Source organism: Podarcis erhardii, assembly GCF_964252035.2.
Source record: "Podarcis erhardii genome assembly, chromosome: 11".
In the NCBI taxonomy this organism is placed as follows: Eukaryota; Metazoa; Chordata; class Lepidosauria; order Squamata; family Lacertidae; genus Podarcis; species Podarcis erhardii.
Window position 1 is genome coordinate 24,768,351 of NC_138501.1, and position 26,021 is coordinate 24,794,371.

The following is a 26,021-nucleotide window of genomic DNA, read 5'->3' on the forward strand; positions in this document are numbered from 1 at the left end:
TCAGGAGCTATCAGCTATTTAATGTGGGTGAAAATCAGCACCATCTGTTTAATTCTGAACATGCATGTGCCAACTTGCATCTCTTGTTCAAGAAGATTCGTCCAGTCAACTACAGTAGAGCAGGGGTTGAGGGATCAAAATAAATACATAAGCAGCCTTTAACACATTAATCCAAATGTCTCCACCGACGTCAGGAGGCGCTTCCTCATGTAGCAGTGTGGCTGCCAAGCACTTATGTAAATACAGTTTTTTTAATTAAATCCAATGATATAATAGCAAGAAACAATTAAGAGTGTGAATAATGAATGTTTGTTTAATCATTTCAACCTGTGCTTAGTGTATAATTCAATAACAATAGCATTAAAATGCAAGCTATATATTCCAGAGTAAACCAGATAGCCAGGGAGACAATCAGGACTAAAGAATGGGGCCAATGATATACTCACACTCATTTTTATTTTAAAATATATAAACTGAATATCTAAAGAAGTTCCCAAGGCTAAACACATTAGCAATAAAAATGAGAAACATTATAAAATCAGTATACTAGAAACACAGAGACAAGTTTTTAAAAAAGAAATGGATAAAATATTTCCTCAATATCTCCTCAAGAGATCCAAAACACTAGTAGAGCAATGCTATAAGAGAGAAACCATTGTTTCCTTAGCCCAGGGGTGTCAGCTTGAATAAAATATTGGGGGGGCAGGTAAGCCCCACCCTGCATAATCAATCACATGATGGTAATGCCCATCAACTTGGGGGGCTGGACCCCCTCAAATATTTTATTGGGGGGTCCACAGACCCCTCAGCCTCTAGGAGTTGGCTCCTATGGCTCTGGTGAAATTGTGCCACCAGATTAGAAGGTAGAGGAAGCAGCTTTCCTCCTCGTTCCTATTTTATAAAAACTTATTTAATTCTTTCTTTAAACAAAAAACACCCTCCCATTGGTTTCAATAGAAGGAAAATTAACAATGCAAGAGGGAGGGACATTTTTAATTGGGAAAATGGTGCAAAACAGAAAGTCTTCAAAATAATCCTTCTCTAGCATCATGGTCTTATAGCTGCTACTAACTTTAAAACAAACAAAAACCCAAGGGACACCCTGCATGTCATCTCCTGCATCCCTAAGGAAGTGGCCTGGTGGGCCTTCTTGGGGAGAAAGTATTCTAAATGGTAGAGGTGCTCCTGGGAAGTCCCTGCTCAAAGTCTCTCACATCCTGCCTAAAACGGACCTGGGGGGGGGGGGGAATCCCTTCCCACCCTTTCCTTGCACAGATGTTTCTCAAGTTTATGACCAGTGCAGGGCCAGGATGAATAAGTGTGGTGTCTTTATGAAGTGCTTGTTGCTGATAAGTGTTGCAGAACATCATGAAGAAATGACATCTAACCCAGAACTCACTGTCTGTTCTTTCCGTATTTCATAACCAAAATATATATTAGGAATAAATTTGTATGCTTGAAGCACACATGTGGGTGGAACTTGGTTACAGCAATGGGTAAATGCGAAATTGTCAGAACTGTGCAAGGACTTGCAAATTTATTAACTTAAACTGCAGAGAATCCTGTGATTCTCCTGTTTGAGATGTGCACTTAGACTTGAGTCTTGATTAGTCTTGTGTATTTCTCAATATTAGATGGCCAGTTCTGAGTACTGCCAAAGAGGTCATGCCACTAAGTAAGTCTATTAGGCAAGAAATATTCCTAGAACTCTTTCAGGAAGAGCAGAACAGATGTTTCTTCAGAATTCCCTATGTCATAAAAAGTTTCCCACTTGTGACGTTCTTGGCTGCTAGTTGCATAGATTTTTGCATTGTTGTAGATGTTTCGTATTTCTGTCCCCTAGAAGAAAATACAAAAAACTACATTTCAAGACTCTATATATAACAATATTACTTAACATGATTTGAAACTATTTTTATGTATGAAAGTGTTTCTAAATGTTGTAATTGTTTTTCATATACAAAACTGTGATTATTTTTATTGCAGATGTTTTTAATTGTGAAATTGCTTCTGGATATTTTATGGGAAGCGATTCATAAATGAAATAACTATATATGTAACTATATATTAGAGACTACCAAAAGGCTAACATTCTGTGATGAATGGATGGGTGATGGACAACAAAAAGGAGTGACACTTCTCAGATCATTCTCGCGTGATTACCCGTTTAAAAGACACAGTTTAAGCAAGAAAGAACACCCCTCCCCAAATTTTATAGCCATGTGTCCTTGTAATCCCTTAATCTGGTCCTGATTACAACGTAAACTGAAACAATGTTGTCTTCTGATCTAGTTCTAGTTCAGATAAAAACAGCAGCTGTAGAATGTGCATGTTCCTCCCATTCATGAAAGTTAACTTTGAAGTCCTGTTATTGCCTCTTATATGATAACGCTGTTAACTATCTCACAGCCCATATTTATATAATAACAAGCCAATTTATTAAGCAAGCAAGACACACCTCTTAAGTAAATCCTCCCTGTTACATTCCTTTGAAGGGGCATTCAGACTAAGTACACTCCTATATGCTTTACCTGATACAGATTGCACTGTTAAAGCCCCTTTAACAGAGCAGATCTTTCTGCAACCTAGATATTTTATTTTATTTTTACAATTTACCCTTGAAACTAGCAAAAAGGCAAACTGAATGTATGCACATTTAATTCATTTAATATGTACAGTTATTAAATAATTACAAATCCTGGCAAATATACTAGGATTTTACACACACATACAAATATAAAACAAAAGAAGCATTGGAAATTGGTTTATTGTCAAAGTTGCCATTATTATTATTATTATTATTATTATTAGAAGAAGAAGAAGAAGAAGAATATATACACCACCCTATACCAGGTGGATTTGTTATATCATCTGTAAAGAATGACATGGATAAAAATTATGGGACCAGTGGTTAAACTCTCTGATTTCAACCTAGAAGGTTTAGGAATGTGAGCTAAAGCTAAGTGGTTTTAACAATCAATCCCTCTTAACAGGGGACTCTTGGGATTGTACTTCTGCATGGGAAACACTGTAGGGGCCTCAGACCAACTCTCAGCACCCTTCCGAAACTGCAGCTCCCAGTATTCTTTGTTTAAAGTATATAGTGTGAATATGGCCTCAAAGAGGCTAGGCTAGTCTGCTTCAGTCTGCATCCTTGCTAGAGATTAAGTCCTATTGATCTTAACTGGGTTTACCAGAGCAGACATGTATAAGGTGAACACTTGCAGTGTAAGCAGTTTTTGCTTACTGTAAAGAGGCAGACCGAAAATTGTATTGAAAACTTCACACAAATCTTATCTTCAGCAATTGGTTGGCTAAACATATTCCAAGATTCTGAGATATCCATTATGAATTAAATACTGGTTGCTAATAACAGCAAAACATCTAATTCCCTAAACCTATAAGATCTATAAGAAAAAGCAAAGTTACACTGAAAGGAAAGCTAAAAGATCAGATTTAGCTGTGGAAGCAGAGACACACATCTGCAGCATGCAGGTTTTGCTTTAATATCTGGTGTCCTTGCATGGGCAAGGTTCTTATCTTAAGTAAACTTTCTGGTCGGAGCACTTCTGACAATCCCTCCAAGTTAACACCACAAAGTTAATTAGAGTCACTCCTCAGTTGCTAAAATTCTGAACAAGGGTTACTTAGCTATTGGATTTGCTTGCAGTCAATTACTTTGCAAGAATCAGGTGAGATACCTTAGGGATTTTACATTGTCCAAGGCAGGCTATGCAATTCATTGCATAAATACCCTACATCATCAGTTTCAAATTAGTGATCCATGGATCCCAGGGCCTCTGCATAACCCACCCAGGGGGTTTGTGACACCATTCACATTTTAAAAAACCTACCAGGGAGATATCAATTTTTTTTAAAGTAGGGGGTCCACGGCTTGGCTTTTGAAAAGCAGGGGGTCTGCAGTACTTAGCTATCTGGGAACCACTGTCCTACATGATGAAAATGTGCAATATTGATGTAGGTGAAAGTCTGCAAGCATAGTGTAGGGAAAAACCACCATTATATAGCAACATTCAATATTGTAGCAAGTGGTTAAATTGTAGTGCAAGGTTGCAATTGCTTAAGCCTGGGAGTCATTCCATGGAGCTTCAACTCAGTGGGACTTACTTTCATGAAGAAGCACATAGGATAATGGTGGAAGGGCAGCCTATCCCAACCTGTTGCCCTCTAGAAGTTTTGTACTACAAATCCCATCATCCTGGTCATTAGCAATGCTGACTGGGGCTGAAGGGAGTTGAAGTCCAAAATGTCTGGAAGGCATCAGGTTGGGGAAGGCTGGGATTTTTTCAGATATTAAGCCCACACACACACACACTTAATAGGCATTAGGGGAGCCTAATATATAGAACACTCCATACACTTGTAGTGGTTACCAAGTTTCAAGAGTGAGTACAAGTGTCTGTAGCTTCAAGGAGAGACTAACAAAGAGAACCAGCTTTGGCACTGTTGGGGTCCTCAATAAAAAGACAACGCAAAGCTAATGCCAAAGTGAGCAAATGCTAAACTCTGTCCTTCCTGGGAGCACAGAGCAAGAGATAGCTAGAGGGAGGCTTCTGTAGTATTGAAACTAATGGCCGTTACAGGTGCATGGAGGCTTTCCCCATATAGTGCACCATTAAGAGACTTAATATTCAGCATATCTGTCAGTGAATCAGCTCTAATATACAATATTTCATTCACATAACCTTCTCTAGCCTCCTGAAAGACAATAGTCTGACTCTAGATTCCTCAGCTGACAAGTCAGCTGTTGCACATAGATAGCAGGCTTTTTGAACGATATCCCACTGATATTTGTGTGCCAGTGGTGCAGTCTGCAATGATTTATATGATGTTACTAAGTGCTCCACTTGCAGCCTGAAGAAGTACAAACCTTTCTGTGTTTTGTTGTCTGTCTTCCTAGCCATCGTCTCATCCCTCTTCTTTAATCATCAGACCCATTCCTATTATGAGTTTGCACTATTGTCCCATGCGGAAATTTCACCCGGCCCATCTGAAGTCTCCCCATCCTCCATTTTTTCAACAATGTGCAGTGCATCAGACTCATCTGGCACACATCTCCTGAGGATGCAAATGCAATTGCACAAACTCAGTGTTGTTGTTTTAAAAACAAAACAAAACAAAATAAAAACCCTGAGCCAACATTGTTAAGTGGTGAAAGCATGTTTGTTTATATTCATAAGAAGAAAAAGTGAAAGCGCTGCCTTGGATGCATCCAGAGTTTTAATATGTTTGGAGCCTCTTAACCTAATTTCAAAATTGTTTCTCAAACTTCTGTACACTTGGGCTGTGCAAAACTCTTAACATTTGCTAGATGAACTTTGATATATTTGTTTTACATTAAGTGAGACATAGCTGGCTAATGAGTAAGCCTTAGCTAAGGGTTCCAACAGCTGAAAATTTTAGAAAGCCTTATTTTGAAATACATATTGCCACATAAGTCAAGAAAGAAATGACATTAAAATATCACAAATCTCCATATTTGTAAACTTGGCATATACAGCGATTAGATCCAGCATTAAATCTTGAAAAGTGGTATTCCTCAAGCCAAAAGGGGGACTTTTGGATAACATACTTCAAACATTTTGAGTACACAAACATTGTGCAAATAGTAGGGCTGCCATACATCCGAATTTTCCCGGACACTTCCAAGATTTCAAAGGTGGAATTGATGTCCGGGGGGCATAGCTGTCAACTTTTCCCTTTTCTTGCAAAGAATCTTATTCAGAATAAGGGAATTTCCCTTTAAAAAGGGAAACGTTGACAGCTATGCCGGGGGGAATTTCTGAAAGGAAGTGCTTCGTCCAGGATCTTAGGCGAATCAATTGAAAAATTGTGGGTTTTGGGGCGTTTTTGTAAAATAAAGCTCAACAACTTTTGCGGTGTCCTGGTTTTTCCTTTTTGAAATATAGCAACCCTACAAATAGTTAATTAATTACAAAATCACCTTGGAATCACTTTATGTAGGCATATAGCCCAGATGAGAGCAGAACTTGGGTGCAGAGGCATGACATAAAAGTGCATAAAGTCTACATTTGCACATTTAGATGTATACACAATGTACAGTATATATATAGATTGCCTATGGGATAGTGAAATGCTAGATTCCGGGTGTTAGATGGTTTGTGTTTTATCAGCACAATAGTTTGCAGTGCACACAGCTAAACTATAAGCAACATTAAAAAAATTAATGCCACACTTGCAACTTACATTATAAACAGGTATTGTACCACTGTCATGGCTTCCCCCAAAGAATCCTGGGAACTGTAGTTTGTTAAGTGTGGTGAGATTTGTTTGGCAACTCCTATTCCCTTCACAGAGCTATAATTCTCAGCGTTCCCTGTGAAGAGGGATTGATGGTTAAAAGGCCAATTTGTGAGGCATGGAAAGGTGGGATTTAGAAGTTAGTCCCACTGCATTCAGTGGTCTTAGAAAGTGCATTTAAAGACTGTGGCCTAACACCACAATCCTATAGATATTTTAGTATGGCTCACTCCCAAGTAAGTGTGTACAAGATTGCAGCCTAAACTTCACTCCGGAGTAATAAAATATTCACATAAAAGGTCTACATTTTATTTTCAAGTACTCCATTTTGCTGGCTACTGTGTTCATAGTGTTTATGAAAGATAAGAAATGCCCCATTTACAAGCTTTGGTTCTATAAATAATGGCAAAACTTCGTCTTCCTAGAAAACACAGCAGTTATAGTGTTTTGACAGAACTAATGAAGGCTTAAGTGGTGGCTACAACTTCTTCCAGCAAAAGAAACAAAAATTCTATTGCTTCCACAACAACAGAGACTTTCAAATACAAAACCAGAACGGTAGAGCTCCTATTTAAGGAACAATATCTAAACACTGGGCACAATTATATATTTTTAAATGGAATAGTAAACTGAACCTGTTGCTACATGCTAAATTACCTACATGCAGTCCACCAGACTTAAGCAATTATAGTTTTAAACAAATTCCTTCCCCTCTAATTTGTTTAATGATTTTCTGGTGGGGACACATTGTACAAAAAAAACCAAATTCACATTTTTGATCCAGAGGGCTTTTTTTAAAAAAAGGCTACAACCCTAGCCTGGTGCTCATGGCATGCTAAACCAAGACTTGGCTTGACAACATACCTGTGGGCCCTTAGAAAGGAGCTTGCAGCTGCTTTGCTGCTCCCAAGCCCTTTTTGCCACCACACCATGATGAGCTAATGTCATGAACTGGCTGGATACAGAAGAGTGGTGGGAGGCACCAGCAGAGGAACCCCCTGGGGAAGAAGACTCAGAGCCAGGGGATTGGTGGAGGGATTCTGAGTGGTCAGAAGGAGAAGATGGGGGTGGGGAGAGGTGTTGGAAGATGGAGGGGCAACAGGGTTTAGTAAGCAGGAAGAGTCTGTGGCTGAATGCAGTTCAGACTCTGTGGCAGAAGCAGAGGCTGGAGAGGAGGGGGTCAAGAGGCTCTTGAAGAATCCAGGGATTCTCCGCCTCCTGCAGTGACAAGCTCCCCAAGAAGGCACAGAATAATGAGGAGAGCAGAACAGAGGTCAGAGGTGTGCAGACACCTCTGCAGACACAGTTTGAGACTGTGTGGGGAAAACCCTGGAGAGGAGGAGCCTTAGAGAGAGGTAGTGTTGTAAACAAAAATTGCCCTTTTCCCTTATGGGGTATCCAAGAGCCCATATAGAGTCCTTACATAGGTTCCCTATTGGTAGGAGAAGATAACAGAGGCCAACCACAGAATATTGAGAAGCAAAGCAGCTAGTAAGCTTGATCTTTATTGATCTGTTGCAATAGGGTGCTCCCCTTACCCGCAGGAGAGGAGGAACTCCGAAAAATGGTGCACAAGGCCTTATAAAGACTTTTGAAATTGCCACCCTGTAGATCAAGACCAGGGATGCGGGGGGCGCTGTGGGTAAAACCTCAGTGCCTAGGACTTGCTGATTGTATGGTCGGCGCTTCGAATCCCTGCGGCGGGGTGAGCTCCCGTCGTTCGGTCCCAGCTCCTGCCCACCTAGCAGTTCGAAAGCACTCTTAAGTGCAAGTAGATAAATAGGTACCACTTTATAGCGGGAAGGTAAACGGCGTTTCTGTGTGCTGCGCTGGTGCTGGCTCGCCAGCTGCAGCTTCGTCACGCTGGCCACGTGACCTGGAAGTGTCTTCGGACGGCACCGGCTCACGGCCTCTAGAGCGAGATGAGCACGCAACCCTAGAGTCGGACACGACTGGCCCGTATGGGCAGGGGTACCTTTACCTTTACCTTTAGATCAAGACCACCCCCAGAAACATCATACATACATCACAGAAGGGGTGTAACCTAAGACTGAGGCATCTAATCATAAGCCTGCATTTTTATCAAAGCTTATATTTCGATCAGGGCCTGTATCTTAAAAAGAGCTTAAAGATTTTCAAATGTTTCATGCCAGGCAGAAGACCAGCTGCCTAAAGAACCATGGCAAGATGTTTATTCTCCTGGACAAGGGGGCCCCCTGATTTATAGCAGAAAACAATTCTCAAAGTCGTAAAAAGGGAATTACAGGCTGAGTCCGAGGACACTGACCTTGCATGTTACAGAATATAAAAAAGGCTGAGAAAACATAAATTAAGAGTTGATAAATAGTAAAATGAAACCATGTGCCTCCCATTAAACTTGAGCCATATTTTCCTAAGGTTAAAAGGTCAAGAGCAATGGGGGGGGGGGAAAGCATCTAGCTGGCAGAAAGGAAGGATTTTTGGAAGTCTTTTCTAAAGTTGTTTCTTTCTTAAACTGAGATCCTTTTAAGATTTCTTTTCCTTTTAAAAGGTTATTTATGTTATGTATTAAATATATTGGCTTAAATGTAATTATGCAAAGGATTTAAGAAATGCTAGATTCTTATTTCATATAGTTGTAAGAGTTGTAACTATCCTGAAATTAAGTCAGCCACCAGCCCAGCCCCCCTGCCATCATTAGAGCACACATATGGTTGTCAGGCCTTTGTTTAGAAACCTCCAAATGAAGGAGATCTTTCAATGTTGATGTGAACTCAAGATCCTTGACATCTGTTTAAGATAAAAGTTTAAGATAAAAATTTAAGATTAACTATCTGTTTTGGAAGGCAATAGGGCAAGGAGGGCAAGAGGTGAGCTGGTAATTAAGGTTCCTTGTTGAGACAAGTGTAAGATATATTACTACTTATTTGTCATTTATAGATAGAAGAATATATAGCTTTTTGTGTCCCAAAAAGGGGCAAAAGGAAATGGGTGTATCTTTTGTGATTGGTTCTAGCAAACAGCCAATAGGAATTTCAACCAGGCTGATTGGACAGAGGCAGCCACAGGAGGAACAAGGGGGCTGGATTAAGGAAATATAAGTGCTGGCCAGAATGGCAGGAGGGCAGGCCAGAGCTTGGTAACCATATACCACTGTGCCTCATATTTATTTGTCCGACAAATAAATTATTATTTTAATTTCTCTATTGCTGCGTTGAATATTTCATTCCAGCTAAGCGTTAACCACAAGCAGGGTGCTACAAGACCACCCCTCAGATACATCATACCTACATCACAGAAAAGGCGGTCTAAACAGAAATTTGAATGTTGTTTTTCCCCTGTCTTTGTTTATCTCCTGTCTGGCAGGTTACTTGATTGGATTGCCTGGGGAGCCTGGCCGTTCTTTTGTAGTGATAAATACTTAGTTCCTGGGCCAGGTCACAGGCTCACACCCTATTCATATCTTAAATGTGCCCTTAAGACAGGATTTGTGAGGAAAGAGACAATGGGGAGGTTTCCCACTCTGACCTTGCAGAAAAAACATTTGCTCAGTTTAGGAGTCAAAATGGTTCCAGGTCAGTCTTCCTGTGCTGATCTATGTATGTGCTTGGTTGGTACGCTTATGAACATTACCATATATCTAAGACCTCAAAATTCCTATCACAGCAGGAAGGCGGGGCCCTTCAGTCCTCGCAACTATGTCATTGGGGCAAGACTTCCAAGAAAGAGTTGCTGAGACTACAGGGCCTGATCTGTGGTTTGTTTCCATGGATAAAGATTTAACTTTACTGGCCCTGGGTGATTTATTGTTTTTGATTGCTGACCTATGCCTTCCTCAAGCCCTGACAGCTAAGTCAAGCTCAGAGGCAGATTTAAGAGCAGCATGACTGGCTTCCCCACACTGGGCACTGAGTCTAAGAGGCAATGCAGAGAACTGCAACTATGGCATAGTGAACTGAACAGAATAGAAGGCCAGAAGCAGGACGGGGCGCCGAATTTTGGCCTTGAACAGGGTGCCGCTACAATCTGAAAGACACAAGTCCACCCCAGCTAAGCTATGGCTGAGCACATCATCCAAACCTGGGCTTGTGGTTAAGTTTTGTCCTCACCAACTACAAGCTAAAGTTTGTTCTAGGTTGCACCTCAAAAAGTGACATTTTGTATCATAAGGTCAGTTATAAAGATCTAGCAAAGGAAGACAAAGTGAAGATCTAGCTTAAACGTCTGTTGGTTTTTGGTGTACCGAAGGACAGGAACCACTGATCCAAATTTGGCCCGGGAGGCAATTTTCCCAAACCACACCCAACTGCCCTACACTTTACATCATATGTGAACAGGGAGAGAGACAGCTGGATTGTCTGCCCAACCATTAGACATCCTAATGATGGCAGGTGATTGATAGGTGAATTGTTACACCCGACTGTCCAGGTTGGCCCACCTTACTGTTTTTAACACTTGATTGGGAGCCGCTGTGGCTGGGGAAACTCAGCCAGATGGGCGGGGTATAAATAATAAATTATTATCATTATTATTATTCATATTTCCATGAAGACCAGTATGTAGTACAGTGGTACCTCGGGTTAAGTACTTAATTCGTTCCGGAGGTCCGGTCTTAACCTGAAACTGTTCTTAACCTGAAGCACCACTTTAGCTAATGGGGCCTCCCGCTGCTGCCGCGCTGCCGGAGCACGATTTCTGTTCTCATCCTGTAGCAAAGTTCTTAACCCAAGGTAATATTTCTGGGTCTGTAACCTGAAGCGTATGTAACTTGAAGCGTATGTAACCCGAGGTACCACTGTACAGGAAACAGACCAAGCTTTTCCCCAACCTTAGGGCATAAGCTTCCCCAGGGTGGTGGCAGTCTACCTTACAATCTAGAGGGTCAACAGAGTGAGATACAAATGAGTTCCAGCAGTAGTCTAACATGCATTTATCATTTTATTCCCTGGAATAGCTTGTGAGGGCTGCTCCATGGAAACCCTTTTCACCTTTGGTGTGAACCCTCCACAAGAACGTTGCACAACGAAAATAAACAAAACAACAGCAACACTGCATTGTATTTTGTGTAGCAGGTGTTTCACATGTTTAAAATACGATTAACCTCTCAAATCTAAGCCTAAAACCTGTGTGTATGGACACTTTGCCAGTGACCTTGGTGAGAGAAGACTCCTATCAAATGGTCTCCATTGTAAAAGTTCTTTGTATTCATTGTCTGACTTTTGAAGGTTCAATTGATCTCTTTTGTAGCCCTTATCATTGCACTTTCTGGCACCAGTGTGACTTTAACAATGCTCCCCTCCAGATGGGAACTCTCCAAATCAGATGCTAAAGTACTTTAGGAAATCCCTTTCTACAGACAAAACATGTTTCCAAAGCAGGATTCTAAGCCTTTTGTCCTGTTCTGAACAAAGTCATCCTGATTTGCAGCCATGGGACAAATGGACCACAGCAACTGCAGCCTATTTTCAGTAATAAATAAATAAATAAATAAATAAAATCAAGCGGTCTAGCAAGAAACACACATGATATAAACAGGGATGCAAGCGCAATGGACACTTCTGCCTGTTCATTAAGCTTTTACTCTTTCAAAGTCAGTGCAAGTTTTAAAAAACGGTGCTCACTTCAGTACTTAGGAGAATTAAGGAGAAGTTGTCAGAAGGAATAAATCACAATGGCTGTAATCCAGCATGCAACTATGCATGATTCAGTCCCACTGACTGAAGTTGTTCTATCAATCTGAATGGGACGTAAGTGAGCATAATTGGATGCAAGGCTGCTTTCATCCTATTTCAATTCTAGGAAGTGTTGTGGTGGTGGTGCTAGTATCGCTGTGTACACCTAAGGCTGCAGCCTTATGCACATTTACTTGAACACAGCGGAACTTCCTTCCTGGAAAATCGGCATGCTGGTCAGGCTGTGAACTGGATCCATTTTTCTTTCAGTTATCTCAGAGGCTGCGGACAAAGACCATACAATTAAAACACATTCCCAGCACCACTCAAAGAATCCTGGGAACTGTAGTTTAGCCCTCACAGAATCAGCATTCCAAGCACCCTTAACCAGTGCCTTTTTTTCCTATTTTAAAAAAATGTACTCTCATTTTGACTCAAGAAAATCACCATTTTATAGTTCAAATCGGGGGAAATAAATACAGTAAATGGACAAAAGTACAAAGAACATGCATTACACAGGGAAGGGAAAGGAAGCCACCATTTGAGGTGGTAACAACGAAACTGACCAATCACCGTGCTAGATTCCAACTCCTACTTCACACATTAAACGCTCACTTCTGTCTAAGACTCAGGAAACACCGTGACAGGAAATGAGGCCACCATTGGGGTGGCAACAGAACTGACAATTCACCATGGTAGAGAAGAAAATATTTTTTTTAAAGTTTCTTCTCCCGTTAGATTCACAAAATGTTTAGGGGTATGTGTACCCCTGTGTACTCCCAGAAAAAAGCACTGCCCTTAACAAACTAGTTCTCAGGATTCTTCTTGATCTCTGAGCACAGGTGTTATATGGTGACAATACCTCTCCTGTCAGCAATCGTGTCGCAGCATTCTTTGTTAAATAGCAGTTTCAGGGGTGTCTCAGACAGGAGGAGAGAGTTTAAAAACAGCAGCAGCCGCCTTCTCTGTGTTTCACAGATGTCCCAATCCTGATTGGATGTCAATAGCAAACAGCAGCGTTACCTGTAGTTTAGCCTTTGGAAGCCAGAGAACAAGGCTCCAGTGTCCTCCAGTGCTCCTGGACTATTCCCTCACAAGCAGAATAATCTTACATTAAAACACTAGCATCATAGAAACCATTCAAATGTGTTTATTTTTCCTGTAGTGGAATGTGAATAACCTGGCGCAGACTTTTGGAAACTGAGTACATGCAGCTCTGAAGACTACCAACTTCAGCAGGAACAATTCTCTGTGATTCTTCCTTTGTTTTAACCATTGTCTGTGCCATATGCCATTATCGTCACACAGAGAGAGGCAGCCTTTTATCCTGGGAAGAAATTACGGTAGTGCAAAATAGTTCATCCAACTGTTTTAAGACTTCATATTAAAAAGAAAACAAAAACCCTGGCAAGGAGAAATAGTACCTGACCCTGGAAGAATGGAGACAAACAGGATTATGCAACCATCTGTTGCAACCTGTCACCAAATCACACATCCTCCCTTTCTCAGTATGTGTATCAAATGCTGGAATGTACTGAATTTGTATTAAAACAGTAGCTGATTCCCCAAGCCCAGCTATTGCTAGTAGTAATCTGCCGTCTTCCTTTAACACCAGAACGTAAATATTAGCTAGCACGTTAGTTGTCAAACAAACAAACAAAAACATGCAGAATTTCAAAACAAGGACAACAAAACATGGTGCTGATGATGCCAATGTTGCAGGTTCAATCCCCACATAGGACAACTGCATATTCCTGAATTGCCAAGTGTTGGACTAGATGATTCTCAGGGTCCCTTCCAACTCTACAATTCTAGGATTCTAATATTACACACAGTCCTGATTTCTCGAGATATTTCCAGTTTGGGGATAAGCACACTGATGTCTCCAAAAATACGTTCCACCCGCTTTTTTACTTAGCTATCATCTATGCCCTTATATGGCAAATGTAAGAAGATTGCATGACATAATAAACATTTGGGATTAAATTTGTAACCCCCATTGGGATTACATTCATAACACCCTTTCTGCCTTTATCCTGGATCTGAATAGAATCACAGTAGTGTATGGCTTCAGCTTCAGAGGAGGACCTGAGAGACCAGGGTTTTAATCCCCACTCGGCCATAAAGTTTGCTGGGTGACCTTGGGCCAATCATCTCTCAGTCTATAACCTACCTCACAGAATTGTTGAGAGGATTAAAAAATGGGGGAGGAGAGAACCATGACTGTCCCCTTGAGAAGAGGAAAGCTACAAGCATAAACCATGAGTGGTGAAACTGTGCTCCTGAACCTGTAGAGGTTTGCACTCAATGCATGGATGTCAAGGAGAGCAGCCAGGGAACTGCACACTTTCACAGCCAGCCACACTGCCCCTTTCACACAAGGGGGATTAAGCCCTCAGTCACAGGTCTGATAGGAGAGAAAGGGCTTTAGGTGTGATTGCCACATCCCCAATACACCAAGTGCAATGCTAGGAAAGCAAGGAACAAGCCAAGCATGGGCACCTCTCTCATATCCCTTGAACTCATGGAAGGGAGGGATGTCTTCCAAACTCCCTGAGATGAGCGCATGAAGGGAGCTAAACTGAATAGTTAAAATGTCACTAAATGATTAACTCTAAGCCTCTTTCAATGCCTGCTTACGGATACAGTGGAGATTTTTATCTGTACAGTATATGGAACAGCATGGAAACAGTAAATGATACGTAAAATAAGAATTATGAAGTGTTTTGCACAATTAAAAAATGAACTATATAAATCACTCAATAATATATTTATTATCCCAGATTACTTTGAGAGCTACATTTGGAGGGATGGCATCAAGCATCAAGGGTATGCCCTGCCCGATGTGTTGCACCAATGCCCATCTGAGATAGCCCCATGGTTGTCATGAAGGCCATGAAGTCATTTAATGTACTTTAAATATATACAACCAAGTATAAGAGACTCTATGCTTCAGACATTTGCCCAGCATCTTGTCGAGATTGACTGGTAATGGGCAAAGGTAGTACATTCATTCTAGCTACCCCCACCACACATTTCCTTCACTGATATTTAGACTTTCTACAAAGAACAAATCAGGCATAAGGAAACTCCTGATTTCACCCACCTATAACTAAATTCTGTGCCACCTAGCGAGTCACTTGGCTAAGCAGTGAGGATGGGAATCCTGTGATCCTCCAAACCAGCCTTCCCTCACCCAGTGCTCTCCAGTTGTTTCAAACTCCAGCGCCCATCAATCCCAACCAGCATAGCTTAGATTTAGTAGTTCAAAACAGCTGGAGGTCACCAGCTTGGAGAAGGCTCGCCTCCAGAAGCTTATTTGATTTTTATCCCATCTTTCCTGAAAGGAGCTCAATGTGGTACCCCCCACACACACTTTATCCTAACAACAACCCTGTGAGGCAGGTCGTTGGGCTCCAAATCCTATCAACCCCAGCCAGCACGCATGGCCAATGGTCTGGGACAAGGGAGGTTGAAAGCCTCAACATCTGGAGAACCCCAGGCTCCCTAACCCTGCAATATAAGAGCACAAGCCACACACAGAGAGAGATATGCAGCCTCGTGGATCCAGATGTGGGGAGAAATAGCATCCTGGAGGAGAGCAAACACTGATGTGGGTAAACAGGCGGCACAGAGCACGGCCGCTGACAGCCCAAGGTACATAATGGTCCTACAGGTGACTCAACCCTAAGCGTCAATAATGATATAAACGCGCTTGAACACCGCCTGCGCTGACGTCAGCGTGCAGCCCCGCCCCCCTCCTCTCCGGCTGACCTCGGGTAAGCCTCTTTCGCGCGGATCCCGGCAGGGGAAGCTTCGGCCAATCAGCGAGGCCGGCGGCGCGAGGCGTCTTCGCGCGGGGAGGGGGGCGTGGCGTGCGTGTCGCGGCCTGGCAGCGGGCCTGTCGCGTGGGGGGAAGAAAGGGGGCGTGGCTAAGGTGTGCGGAGAGGGAGGAGGAGGAGAGGGGAAGGGCGGCCGTTGCGCTGAGTGGGCGGGGTGCCGCGGCGGCGGCGGCGGCGGCGCGGCGCTGGCGGCGTCTGCGCGCTGGCGGGCTTGGCTGGTACGTCAGCGGCAGGATGGCTGTAGCTGTTGACCCAGCAGCAGCAACAGTAGCAGGCTCCGGTGGCGGCTTGGCGGCCCCAGCGGTGGCAGTGGTGGCTGTGGGGCGGGAGGTGGCGGCGGCGGCGGCTTGGTAAGATGGCGGCGCTGCAGGAAGGGGGCAGGTATGGCGTGTCCTGCGGCAGAGTCACCCAGGACAACATCACGGTGCTACATGTCAAGCTGACCGAGACCGCCTTCCGAGCGCTGGAGAGCTACCAGGGGAGCAAGGTGAGCGGCGCCCCGGGGTCGCCGGTTGTCCTCGCTCGCCGGGGCTGGGACGCCCGGGAAGGGAAGGGGGAGACGCAGCCGGCACCAGGGGCGTGGAGGGGCTGCTTCTTCGAGGAATTCCGCGCACCCCACTCATCCCAGGGCGTGAAATCTCGCCCCACACTGAGCTCTGGGTCCGGCTGAGGATCCCTTAGAAAAGTCTCCTCTTCTCCCCCCACCCCCCTTCCATGGGACCGTCTCTCCATATGGTTCGTGCCTATTTATAGGCATGGGGGGGTGGGAATAAGAATACTAATTCCACATTCTTCCTTCTCACCAACTTTTGATCCCCCTCTCTTTTTTCTTTTCCTTCCGCCTAAGGGACGGGAAAAAAAAGTTTTGCGGGGCAACAAATGCCCCCAGCTGCCCTGTAAGTACCTCACGCAGAAGGGAGGAGGAGGAGGAGGAGGAGGAGGTTGGCCGTGGCAGAGGGCGATCCTTTGAAAATGGCATTTACACAAGAAAGTCATTTTTCTCGGTGTCTGTGCCAGCTAGTGCCTCTGGAGCTGGCCGTGACCGGAGCCAGCCGTTCCCAGATGAGGCCGATTCTGCTGAGCTGTCATTTATTTATGGGCTTAGTTCTTCTGCCTGCTGATCTCGCTCGCTCGCTCGCTCTCCCTCCCCGGGGCAGGGAGAGAGGGATGGGCTGAGCTTTTCCCTAGGCCCAGCTTCTCAGCCTGCCCACCCCGAAAATGTGAAGTGGCCCTGGTTGTTTTTTTAAGGGACAATGGCAACTATGACAGTTTTATTGTACATCTTTATCATGCTGTCAGGAAAACTGTTTCTCACTGTCTTCCTGTGTCCCCCCCACCACCAATACCTTGTCCCTCTCCCACCCCCATCCGTAACAGCTGCCTTGTGAGAAATCCTGATGGGGACAAGTTCCACAGCACATTCCAGTGGTAACAGCAGCTGTATAAATTGTTCAGCACATCGGAGATAATATAGAAATATTTTAAATCGGTTTATATCTGGATTGTATTCCCCTTTTCATTTATATTCTGTCGATAGGTTGGATTCATGCAATGTTGTCTTTGGTTGGGGGATTAACACCCTAACCCCCCCCCCCAAAAAAATAAAACAGCATAGGGGAAGGGCATTTTAGACTTAGGGGAATGGGTCAGTTAAAAAGAACATATGATAGATCTCTCTCTGTCAGGCTTCTCTTGCAAAAGTAGGGGACAGGAGAATTGATAGTCTTCTTTAGTTTTCCCTTACTGTAGCTTTCCATTGGAAACTTGAGCCTCCGCTTGTGTTTGTTCAGGGCACATTAAAAGTGGCTATATGTCCCAGCAAGGAGGATTAAGCTCTAATTAGCTGGTGTTTTAACATGGAATTTCAAATTAAATGTTGCTTGTCTCATTTTTTTCCCCTAAGGCCCATTTGTTACTCTCTCCCCTCTCCCTTACTGTTCTGAGAAATCTTGGAGGATTGTTACTTTGAGTACAATGAATCCCAAGAAAAGGTGCTGATCGACTCTTCTTTTTTCTTTTCTTTTAAAAAAATAATTCTATGTCTTTTGTAGTGCCAGCAGGCTTTCTTCCAAAAGATTTCCTTTGAAACAGTTCTAGGAGCAATTCTTAAAAGATAAGCCAGGAACATATTAAAACCAGACAGAATTTAAATAACAGGTTCTTGACAGACAGCAGTCTCTCTTCTCAGAGTCTCAGTGCTGCTTTCCTTATGTAGTTCTTCATGTAAAAAGATGACTCAGACATGGTTTTCCCAGAATTGACCTCCAAATTGTGCCTTTTCTTATGACTAATGGTTGTTTTTCATAATAAGTAGGTGAATCTAAAATAGAGTAAGCGAGTAAGCTTCCTTCACCGAGTTTGCCCCTTCTATTCTAGCGTGTCTGGGCCATCATTCTCTCTGCCCCTTAGCCATTGAACAGTGTATTATAGCCACTCTGGGTTTTGTACTGCACAATTATGCAGTACATCAGCTGTTTCCCTTGTTAAACCTGAGTGGAAATCATTACTTCTGCCAAATGATCCTTCGAAATCAACTTCAAATTGCAGCTTTCCACTGCATATGTTTCTTGAAGAACTGCAAACTGTTATTGCTATATCAAGGCTGCTCTAAGGCTCATATTCTGGAATGTGATAGTTTTAAACACTATTGATTTCTTCTTTAAATGTAGAGAGTTGCTTGTGTTCCCCTCCCCCATCTTTTAATAATTATGCAGTACATAAGAAAAGTTAGAACTTTGGAGTAAGCAGCGTGTGGTCGGAGGTATAATTATTTTTCATACTCGGTGTTTTTTTAAAAATAAACTCATTAACTTTTGAACCAAACTGCTTATAAAGAAAGTTTTAGAGTAAATATCTTCAGAGGATTTTTTGTTGTTCAGACTTAACCTAATTAAAGTGAGATTGAGTTATAGCAGTTTTTTAATATAAAAAATTGAGTTGCATAGTATACCAATTTTATGTTCAGTTTTAAATATCATTCTTCTCCTGTCTTGAAACTAACTTCGGTCAATATTTCGAACATAAAAAGTAGTCATATTGAATAATTTTTGCCTATTTTGTAGAGTATAAAGAAACCAAAGGCTTTGTTGAGGCTGAAATTGCTAGCTTTTAAAATTCCATAATGCTTTAGGTTTCCATAATGTAAGACATATTACTTTGTGGCACAAAATAAACTGTTTCTGAAGTTGTAATTGTAAAATACATAATTTTCACATCAACTTAATTTCCTATAAAATGTAAAATATATATAAAACTGTAGATTTGAGTTTAATTTTAAGCATTCTTCTGGAGTCTCTTATGAATAGGGTCTCATGTACGTAATACCCAATTTAACCTGAACGTAGTGACACTCTTGCATGTTACAACACATGACTATTTAAAATTTTGTGCTGAGTTCAGCTAGTCTGCATTTTGTAGGTAAATGCATCATCGAGAAAGATAATTGCCCTAGCGTTGTAAAATCAAATGTGATTAACTTAAAAACAGGAGCTTAGCTGCAACTTTTTTAGTGATTTAGAATGTGAAATATCAGTTACATGAGAATAAACATCATTTAATTTCCTGGAGTTTACGTTACGTACAGAATTATCGAGTGTATACAGACATTATTTACCTATAATTGAGATAAATAAAATTTGAAGTAACAAAGCTAGTTGCTGTTTCCTTGTCTGGCAAAATATTACTGTGCAAATATGTTCAAAGTAAGTTCTGCAATATGCAACATACCGGGAATTTGTAACGGAGGGGAACAGTACTTGCCCACCATTTGATCAGCTGCCTGCAGAGTCATAAAGTAGCTATTAAAGTGACAGTTTGATGAACAAAAGTCAGTTTGGCTTTTAGCTGCCTGCATTGGTAATCTTCACTAGCTTTCCCTATGCCCATTTGCCTAATTAATTAAACAGCAAAACATCTCTAACTTGAACAGATCTTCCAGCCATCCAAAACACAGGGAAATTTGTAGTTAATTTCTTTTTATTCTTGCTATATCACAGTAGTTAGATATTATTGTCATTGAATTCATCCAAAAAGCACAGGGCAGTTTTACAATATGAAAATAAAACAATACTTGCCATAATAACAAAAACAATAACAAGCGCACACACATACAGTTTAAAAAGCCATAGGTTGTTTAATTAGCTAAAGGCCTGGGAGAAGAGAAATGTTTTTGCCTGGCATTTAAAAATATGTAACATGCATGAATAGCCTCCTGAAAAATAAATTAATTAAAATATTGTAAGAAGCCATAGGCACTGTATAAGGGATTTAAGAAATATTATCTTCAAATGCTTATAGTCATAAACATGATGTGGGTGCAAAGCATTTGCTGTGTAATGTATGTATCATTTATAGGTACTGTCAAAACGTTTAGCTAAGCTGAAACGTCATATATGCAATAAAATCTTGTTATGGTACAAACACATCTTGTACCTTTTTAATCAGATCATTCCAGCAGCCTGTCTTTTTATTTTATTTCTTTAGTTTGAATAGGAAATTCAGAATAGTTCATGAACTGAGTTCCTCAGAGGACCAGATTGGCTCCTGCTGCAGATCTGTGATCAGACTTTGTATAACTTCTTACAAGCTGGCACTATTCTGAATGTGATCAAGAGAGTGATCACCCTTCAAGAAAGGATGGCCTCACAACTAATACTGCAGGAATCTGATTTGTGTCAAGGCCAGCTTTTTATGTGCCCATAAATAACCAGTAGGAACTTTGGGGTCAGGGCAGGTGTTAATAGTTCTTCTAATCTACTAAAAGTCTGATCACTGTGCTAGTCCCTTTTTCTCTTCACATAACATTTTTAGAATTGTAATACTTTAATAATGTTGATGTCAAGCTTTTGTGCTTGTTGCTGATTATTTATTTATTATAAATGCTCCTAGGGTGCCCTTTATCTACAGAGATACCTGGATGGCATACAAAGGTTAATTAAAAAAATAAAAACAATATAATACTATGAAAGATAAAACAACAACATAAAAACAATGGAGACAGTTTTAAAAGCAAGCAACAGGCTGGATACTGATCAACTTTAAAACTTTGGACTTTAAATTGCCCAGGCAAATAAATGAGTTTTAACCTGGCGCCAAAATGATTGTACCATTGTGTCAAGTAGATCCTTTGGGTTCAGGCAACTGGCTTATTAGTATATAAACTCTACATACAAAAGTCTTAAGGTGACCCTTTTAATACAAGTTTGGGGGTGGTGTTGCACTATGTAATATATATCATTCTTCTAGGTTGATTATGGAGCACCTAAAAATATACTGAGAGCTTTACAAAAGGTAATACAGAGAGACCTCTGCCCAAAGCAGCTTACAATCTAAAAATAAATAGGCAACAGAGTACAGGAAAATGAAGGGAATTGAGAACAATAGTATGGAGATTAAGGGGACACTTGGTTTAAAAGGTGCTTGGTTTTACTATCTCTTTACTATGAAGAGCTGTTTTTCATTTAATGCCTACCTAAGTAACACTGTAAGAATACAGTAGTTTAAAGGCAACAGAATTAAGCAGTCAAGCTGTGGCTGATTTTTATTGTATAGTTTTTCAATATTTAATATGTTCCTAATATGTAGGTAGTTTGACATTTCATGCAGGTCAAGATTTGCAAAATGTTTTCCCATTTCAACTCCTAGGCTGATGTCTTCATTTTTCTTAATCAAAAAGTTATTTGAGTTCCTGATCAACTCAAGTGATGTAACACACCCCTTGAAGCATCAAATATAATTACAGTTTATATTGTGAATCTGAATGGAATAGAGTCTGAAAACTCTAAACAAGCATATTTGAGTTGTCATTTCATATTTAACAAATATTTGAATATGCTTCATGAATTTAAGAATTATAACAAAAGTATATTTTGTACTGTTGTTCTTTCCACTGAACACAGTGAGCCTTATTTCTGAGTAAGCTATAGTACTGCTTGTGTTGAAATTAAACATGCGTAGAAGAAGATTAAGAAAATGAAGGTGGAAGCAGGTATCTGCTTGAGGCACAAGGCATTTAGCATCAGCTGTCTTAGCAAGCACATACATTTCTGGAAACAAATCTGCAATGCTTCAAGTCACTATGAAACTGATGCAGATATTGGTCTTGTTTGACTGTGACATTAAACTCCACATTAGTGTTATGCAAAAGAATCTTGTTTCATCAAGTCTCTTGTACAGCAGGGAGAGGGGAGCCAAAGCTTTCATTTTGATTTTTAGATAAATACATTTTAGTATTTGGTTGAATCTGGACAAACTCTGGTTAGCCAAGCTATGGTTTATGTAAATAAGCCAACTTCAGTCCATGGTTTATTAAGTTGACTTGTTTCAATAAAATATAGTTAAAAGATGAACGACAGCTTGAGGTTCAAACATAATTATAAAATGCAGTTAATTGAAAACTTCCCTGAAAGCTTCCAGTCTCCTTATGGCCACAGCATACCGTATATAATAGGGCAGTGCACACGCCTGAGGATTTTGAATCTCACATAAACCATAGTTTATGCATCTACAGTAGAGCAATGAGTAGTGAGGTGCTTGTTGAGGAATGCAAATATGTACAGAAGAGTTGCTCTTTTTAAAATGACTATTCCATGGCATAACCAACAGAACTGCAGTACTAGAACCTAAACTGTTTTGTCATATATAACCTAATTTCAGTTGTTGGCAGTGTTTGTTGAGGTGTCTTGAACTTGTCCACTGAGGTGCTTTTAGATTAAAGCTAAGGAGCTCTTTTCAGTTTGAAGGCCACATTTCCTCCTAGTCAACCTCAAATATTTCTACACAAACCCCCCAGGCATATCCCTCCATCCATGCAACCAGGAGGTATTATCATCAAGCAGACAAAAGGGCTGAAATGAGGTAGGGCTTAAAGCAGAGCAGGCAAAGGGTGTAGCCCAGGAAAAGAGGGTGTAGCTTTGGGAGAGTTGCAAAGACCAGATAAAAAGGTCTAGAGGGCCACATTCAATCCTGGGCCTGAGTTTCCCCATTGGTGTTGCAAAAACAATTGCCTAAGCTGTTAAATTAGTTTGATGCAACGTTGTCAAAACCAAATCTAGTTAGGTTCTGGTTGTTGTTACAAACATCAAATAGAAAGATCCAGCTATATGAACCATTTTGAGCAATTTGGGATTGGGCTGTAGAAATTCTTTTCTTCAGTTCCTCTGCCTTTTTATGGGCCTAAAGCTGAGTATTGCAACAGTAAAGCTGTGATTCATCTTATATGAGGCACCATCAAATTAGACCTTTAACAATTAGTAAAGTATCACTGTTTTTGTCGCTTTCTGCAAAGCATGTTCAGTATCCTTACAATAAAGCCATTCATTCGATTTTATTGTATTTGGATAATTTCCAAAGGTTCCATTCGCAGCCGTAGGTTTTTCTTGTACCAAAACAAATTGGGAATAGCAGACGACTTTTTGTTTGTATATATGAAATAAGCCTGCTGAAAGGTAACAAACCATTCACTATTAAATGCTTTAAATGCTATTCATAGTCTGGTTTTCCCCCCTGAATTAGTGGAAAGGGATATGTGTCCCACAGTTGTGTTTTGTTTTAGTTTTTTGTGAAGAACTTTACCTGATTCATTCTGTTTTCATTTTTGTGGGATCTAATGCTCTCCCAGCTAAGTTAGCTGAATCAAATTACATTTGTGTTAGACCAGCTGAGATAAAGATAATGGGTGATGTTCAGTGTGGCTATTCTGCTAAGGAGAGAGAAGGTGAGGAGTGCTTTTCTGCTGCAGACCCCTGAAAGCCTATTCAGAGCAGTGGAGATGGCCGTGCAGGGGGCTTCAGAGGCCAGAAGGAATGATTGAGAACTGTTTTCCCTTCACTTACATTAGTTCCACTTGTTGCTGCAAGTGGAACAACAACATTGTTTCATTCAGAGCGCATACTATGGATGTAATGCTAAGCCATGGTTTAGTACTACATGAATGAGCCATGGTGGGCTTCAGGCTTGCTCCTTCTTCTTCTTTCCATGAAACTAGAAGGCGGACCCATGTTTTGAAGTTGCCTTTATTTCAAACTGACCATAGGTAGGGATAAACCATGATACTGGGTTTGAGTGTGGTGGAAGTCAGGGTTCAAGAAAACTAAAAGTGAGTACTGCAGAAGTCCTCTTCACAGCATGGGAGGCAGGGATGGGCAGAATACGGAAACCCAAGCCTTGCTGCAACTCATTCCTGTAACACTAAGCCATGGTTTGACATTGCATCTGACCCTAGCCAATGTCATTTCAGAGATCAGACTTAATGTGTATTAACCTTTGATTCTTTGTACAATAATTACAAGCATGAACAAAATACTCAAGATGATTGTTGAAGTAGCTTTGATTTTATTTCTTTTCTTTGAGAGCTCATTGTTCCTTGTTCTTCTTTAGAATCTGGTTCCTTCTCGACCTTCCATCCAATTTCAAGGACTCCAAGGGGTGAGTATTTACTTCTTTTTAAAAAATAACTATTATCATGTTAACAAAAGCTTCTCTCTTCTGGCGTGTGTAGTGCCTCCATAAACTGACTTTCTGGGATATGTGAGACTAGCACTCTCAGAACAGAGTAACATAAAACTTAACATGTGAACATGTTTGGAAGAAACAGAGAGGGGGAGACATTAATATATGGAAAACTGAAATATGTGATAGTGCATTTTTCATAGTTACCTAATATTTTTGCTATAATGTTTTTCATTCAACCTTTTTGGAAATGTGGAAGGATAGACTTGGGAGGGAAGATGTATAGAGGCTTTTCCTTAGTATGACAGAGAAGTTTTGAAGTCTAAGGCAAACAGAAGGGACAGGGAGGAAAGCTTTTATAAATAATCTTGCTCTTAATGATACTGAGTGTTAGACTTCTAAAAATGCATATTTAGTATACATTACTAAAGGCAAATCTGGGTCAGGTCAGTGCTTAGATTGGAACTTGGGAGCCTTAAGTATGTCTTTCTGGACAAAAGGTGGAGTACATATACATGCAATAAATAAAGGTGTTTCCTGAAGTAAACTGGTCTTACGGTCAGTGTACTTACTATTCAAAACCACCAACATTGCTCTAAATGCCAGCGTGCTTTGGACTCTCCTAGTCAAGTGATGGAAGGGGAAAAAACTAAATTAAATATGAAGGCAAGACATGGGGAATATTTAATAGGTGTGTTTGCTAGAATTCATGACACTCCAGTTTCAATATAAATTCTAGGCTGAGAAGTGACAGCTCAGTTGTTGGTTATTCAGTGCTTCGGGGTAGGGAACATGGGGCCCTTTAGACATTGTTGGACAATAGCTCCCATCAACACTGCTAGCGGTAAGGAATGATGGGAATTTTAGTCTAACAACATCTAGAGAGCACTATGATGGCTACCCATGGATAAGGTGGTCAGGTGGCTTTCTCTGGGACTGGTTGTTAACAACTGCTACAGCAATACAGGCCATAATTTTAAACAGACTAGAGGGCATTCTTATATTGTGGTACCTCAGGTTACGAACTTCTGGAGGTCCGTTCTTAACCTGAAACCGTTCTTAACCTGAGGCGCGCTTTCGCTAATGGGGCCTCACACTGCCGCCGCACAATTGCCGTTCTCATACTGGGGCAAAGTTTGTAACCCAAGGTACTACTTCCGGATTAGCGGAGTTGATAACCCAAAGTGTTTGTAACCTGAGGTGTTTGTAACCCAAGGGACCACTGTACTATGACTCTAGCTGCTTCATGTGATTACCTCTTATAATAGGTATGAACACTTGGAAAAATAAGGCAATACAAAATTGAATTCTTTGCTGGCAATAGCTAGAAACTCTGTATGAAACTCTGTAGATTTTGTGAATTTGCATCTTAAATTTTAGCATGCAAAGCCACCACTGCTCTGCTTCTCCATAAGCCACTAGACTGTTGGCAAGTATTTTCTTTCTTTGGTTCGTCTTATCTTAAATTTTGGATTGAGTCTGAAGTTGACTTTTCTGTCCGTCTCTCTGCTTGCACATCTGGTTACTGTTTAACCACATTGGTTGGTTAGCTGAACTAAGCAGGCCACAGTACCTAAATGCCTTCCTCAGAATCGGCAGACTTACTGATGATCTATTTACAAAGATGATGCCATCTGCTATTTTACAGCCGTCAGAGTTTCATTAGGTTTAAAGCCAGATTTTGAGGACTGGATTGCCCTGTATATGCCCAAATATTGGAAGTCTAAGAACAACTGAAGAAGTTAAGTACAGTGGTACCTCTGCATGCGAACAGGATCCGTTCCGGAGCCCCATTCGC

The 26,021-nt window shown here is 41.1% G+C and overlaps 1 protein-coding gene and 2 long non-coding RNA genes across 3 annotated transcripts in view; 1 reads left to right on the forward strand and 2 right to left on the reverse strand.

The window, feature by feature from the left end:
* Positions 1–396: 396 nt before the first annotated feature.
* LOC309352235 lies at positions 397–15,692 on the reverse strand. Its single transcript, XR_014161177.1, has 3 exons — positions 15,473–15,692; positions 12,128–12,215; positions 397–1,839 (listed from the first exon to the last, which is right to left on the reverse strand). It is a non-coding gene; the product is annotated as an uncharacterized lncRNA (long non-coding RNA).
* On the reverse strand, positions 13,068–15,459 carry LOC309352278. The gene is made up of 2 exons (XR_014161226.1): positions 15,040–15,459; positions 13,068–13,260 (listed from the first exon to the last, which is right to left on the reverse strand). It is a non-coding gene; the product is annotated as an uncharacterized lncRNA (long non-coding RNA).
* A 260-nt stretch (positions 15,693–15,952) lies between the features above and the next one.
* ELL2 (elongation factor for RNA polymerase II 2) overlaps positions 15,953–26,021 on the forward strand; it is a 39,073-nt gene continuing 29,004 nt past the window's right edge. The window contains exons 1-2 of the mRNA XM_081880461.1: positions 15,953–16,262; positions 24,152–24,199. Of these exons, the coding sequence (XP_081736587.1) occupies positions 16,131–16,262; positions 24,152–24,199 (180 nt within the window). The 5' untranslated portion in view covers positions 15,953–16,130. The remainder of the gene's footprint in view (positions 16,263–24,151; positions 24,200–26,021) is intronic.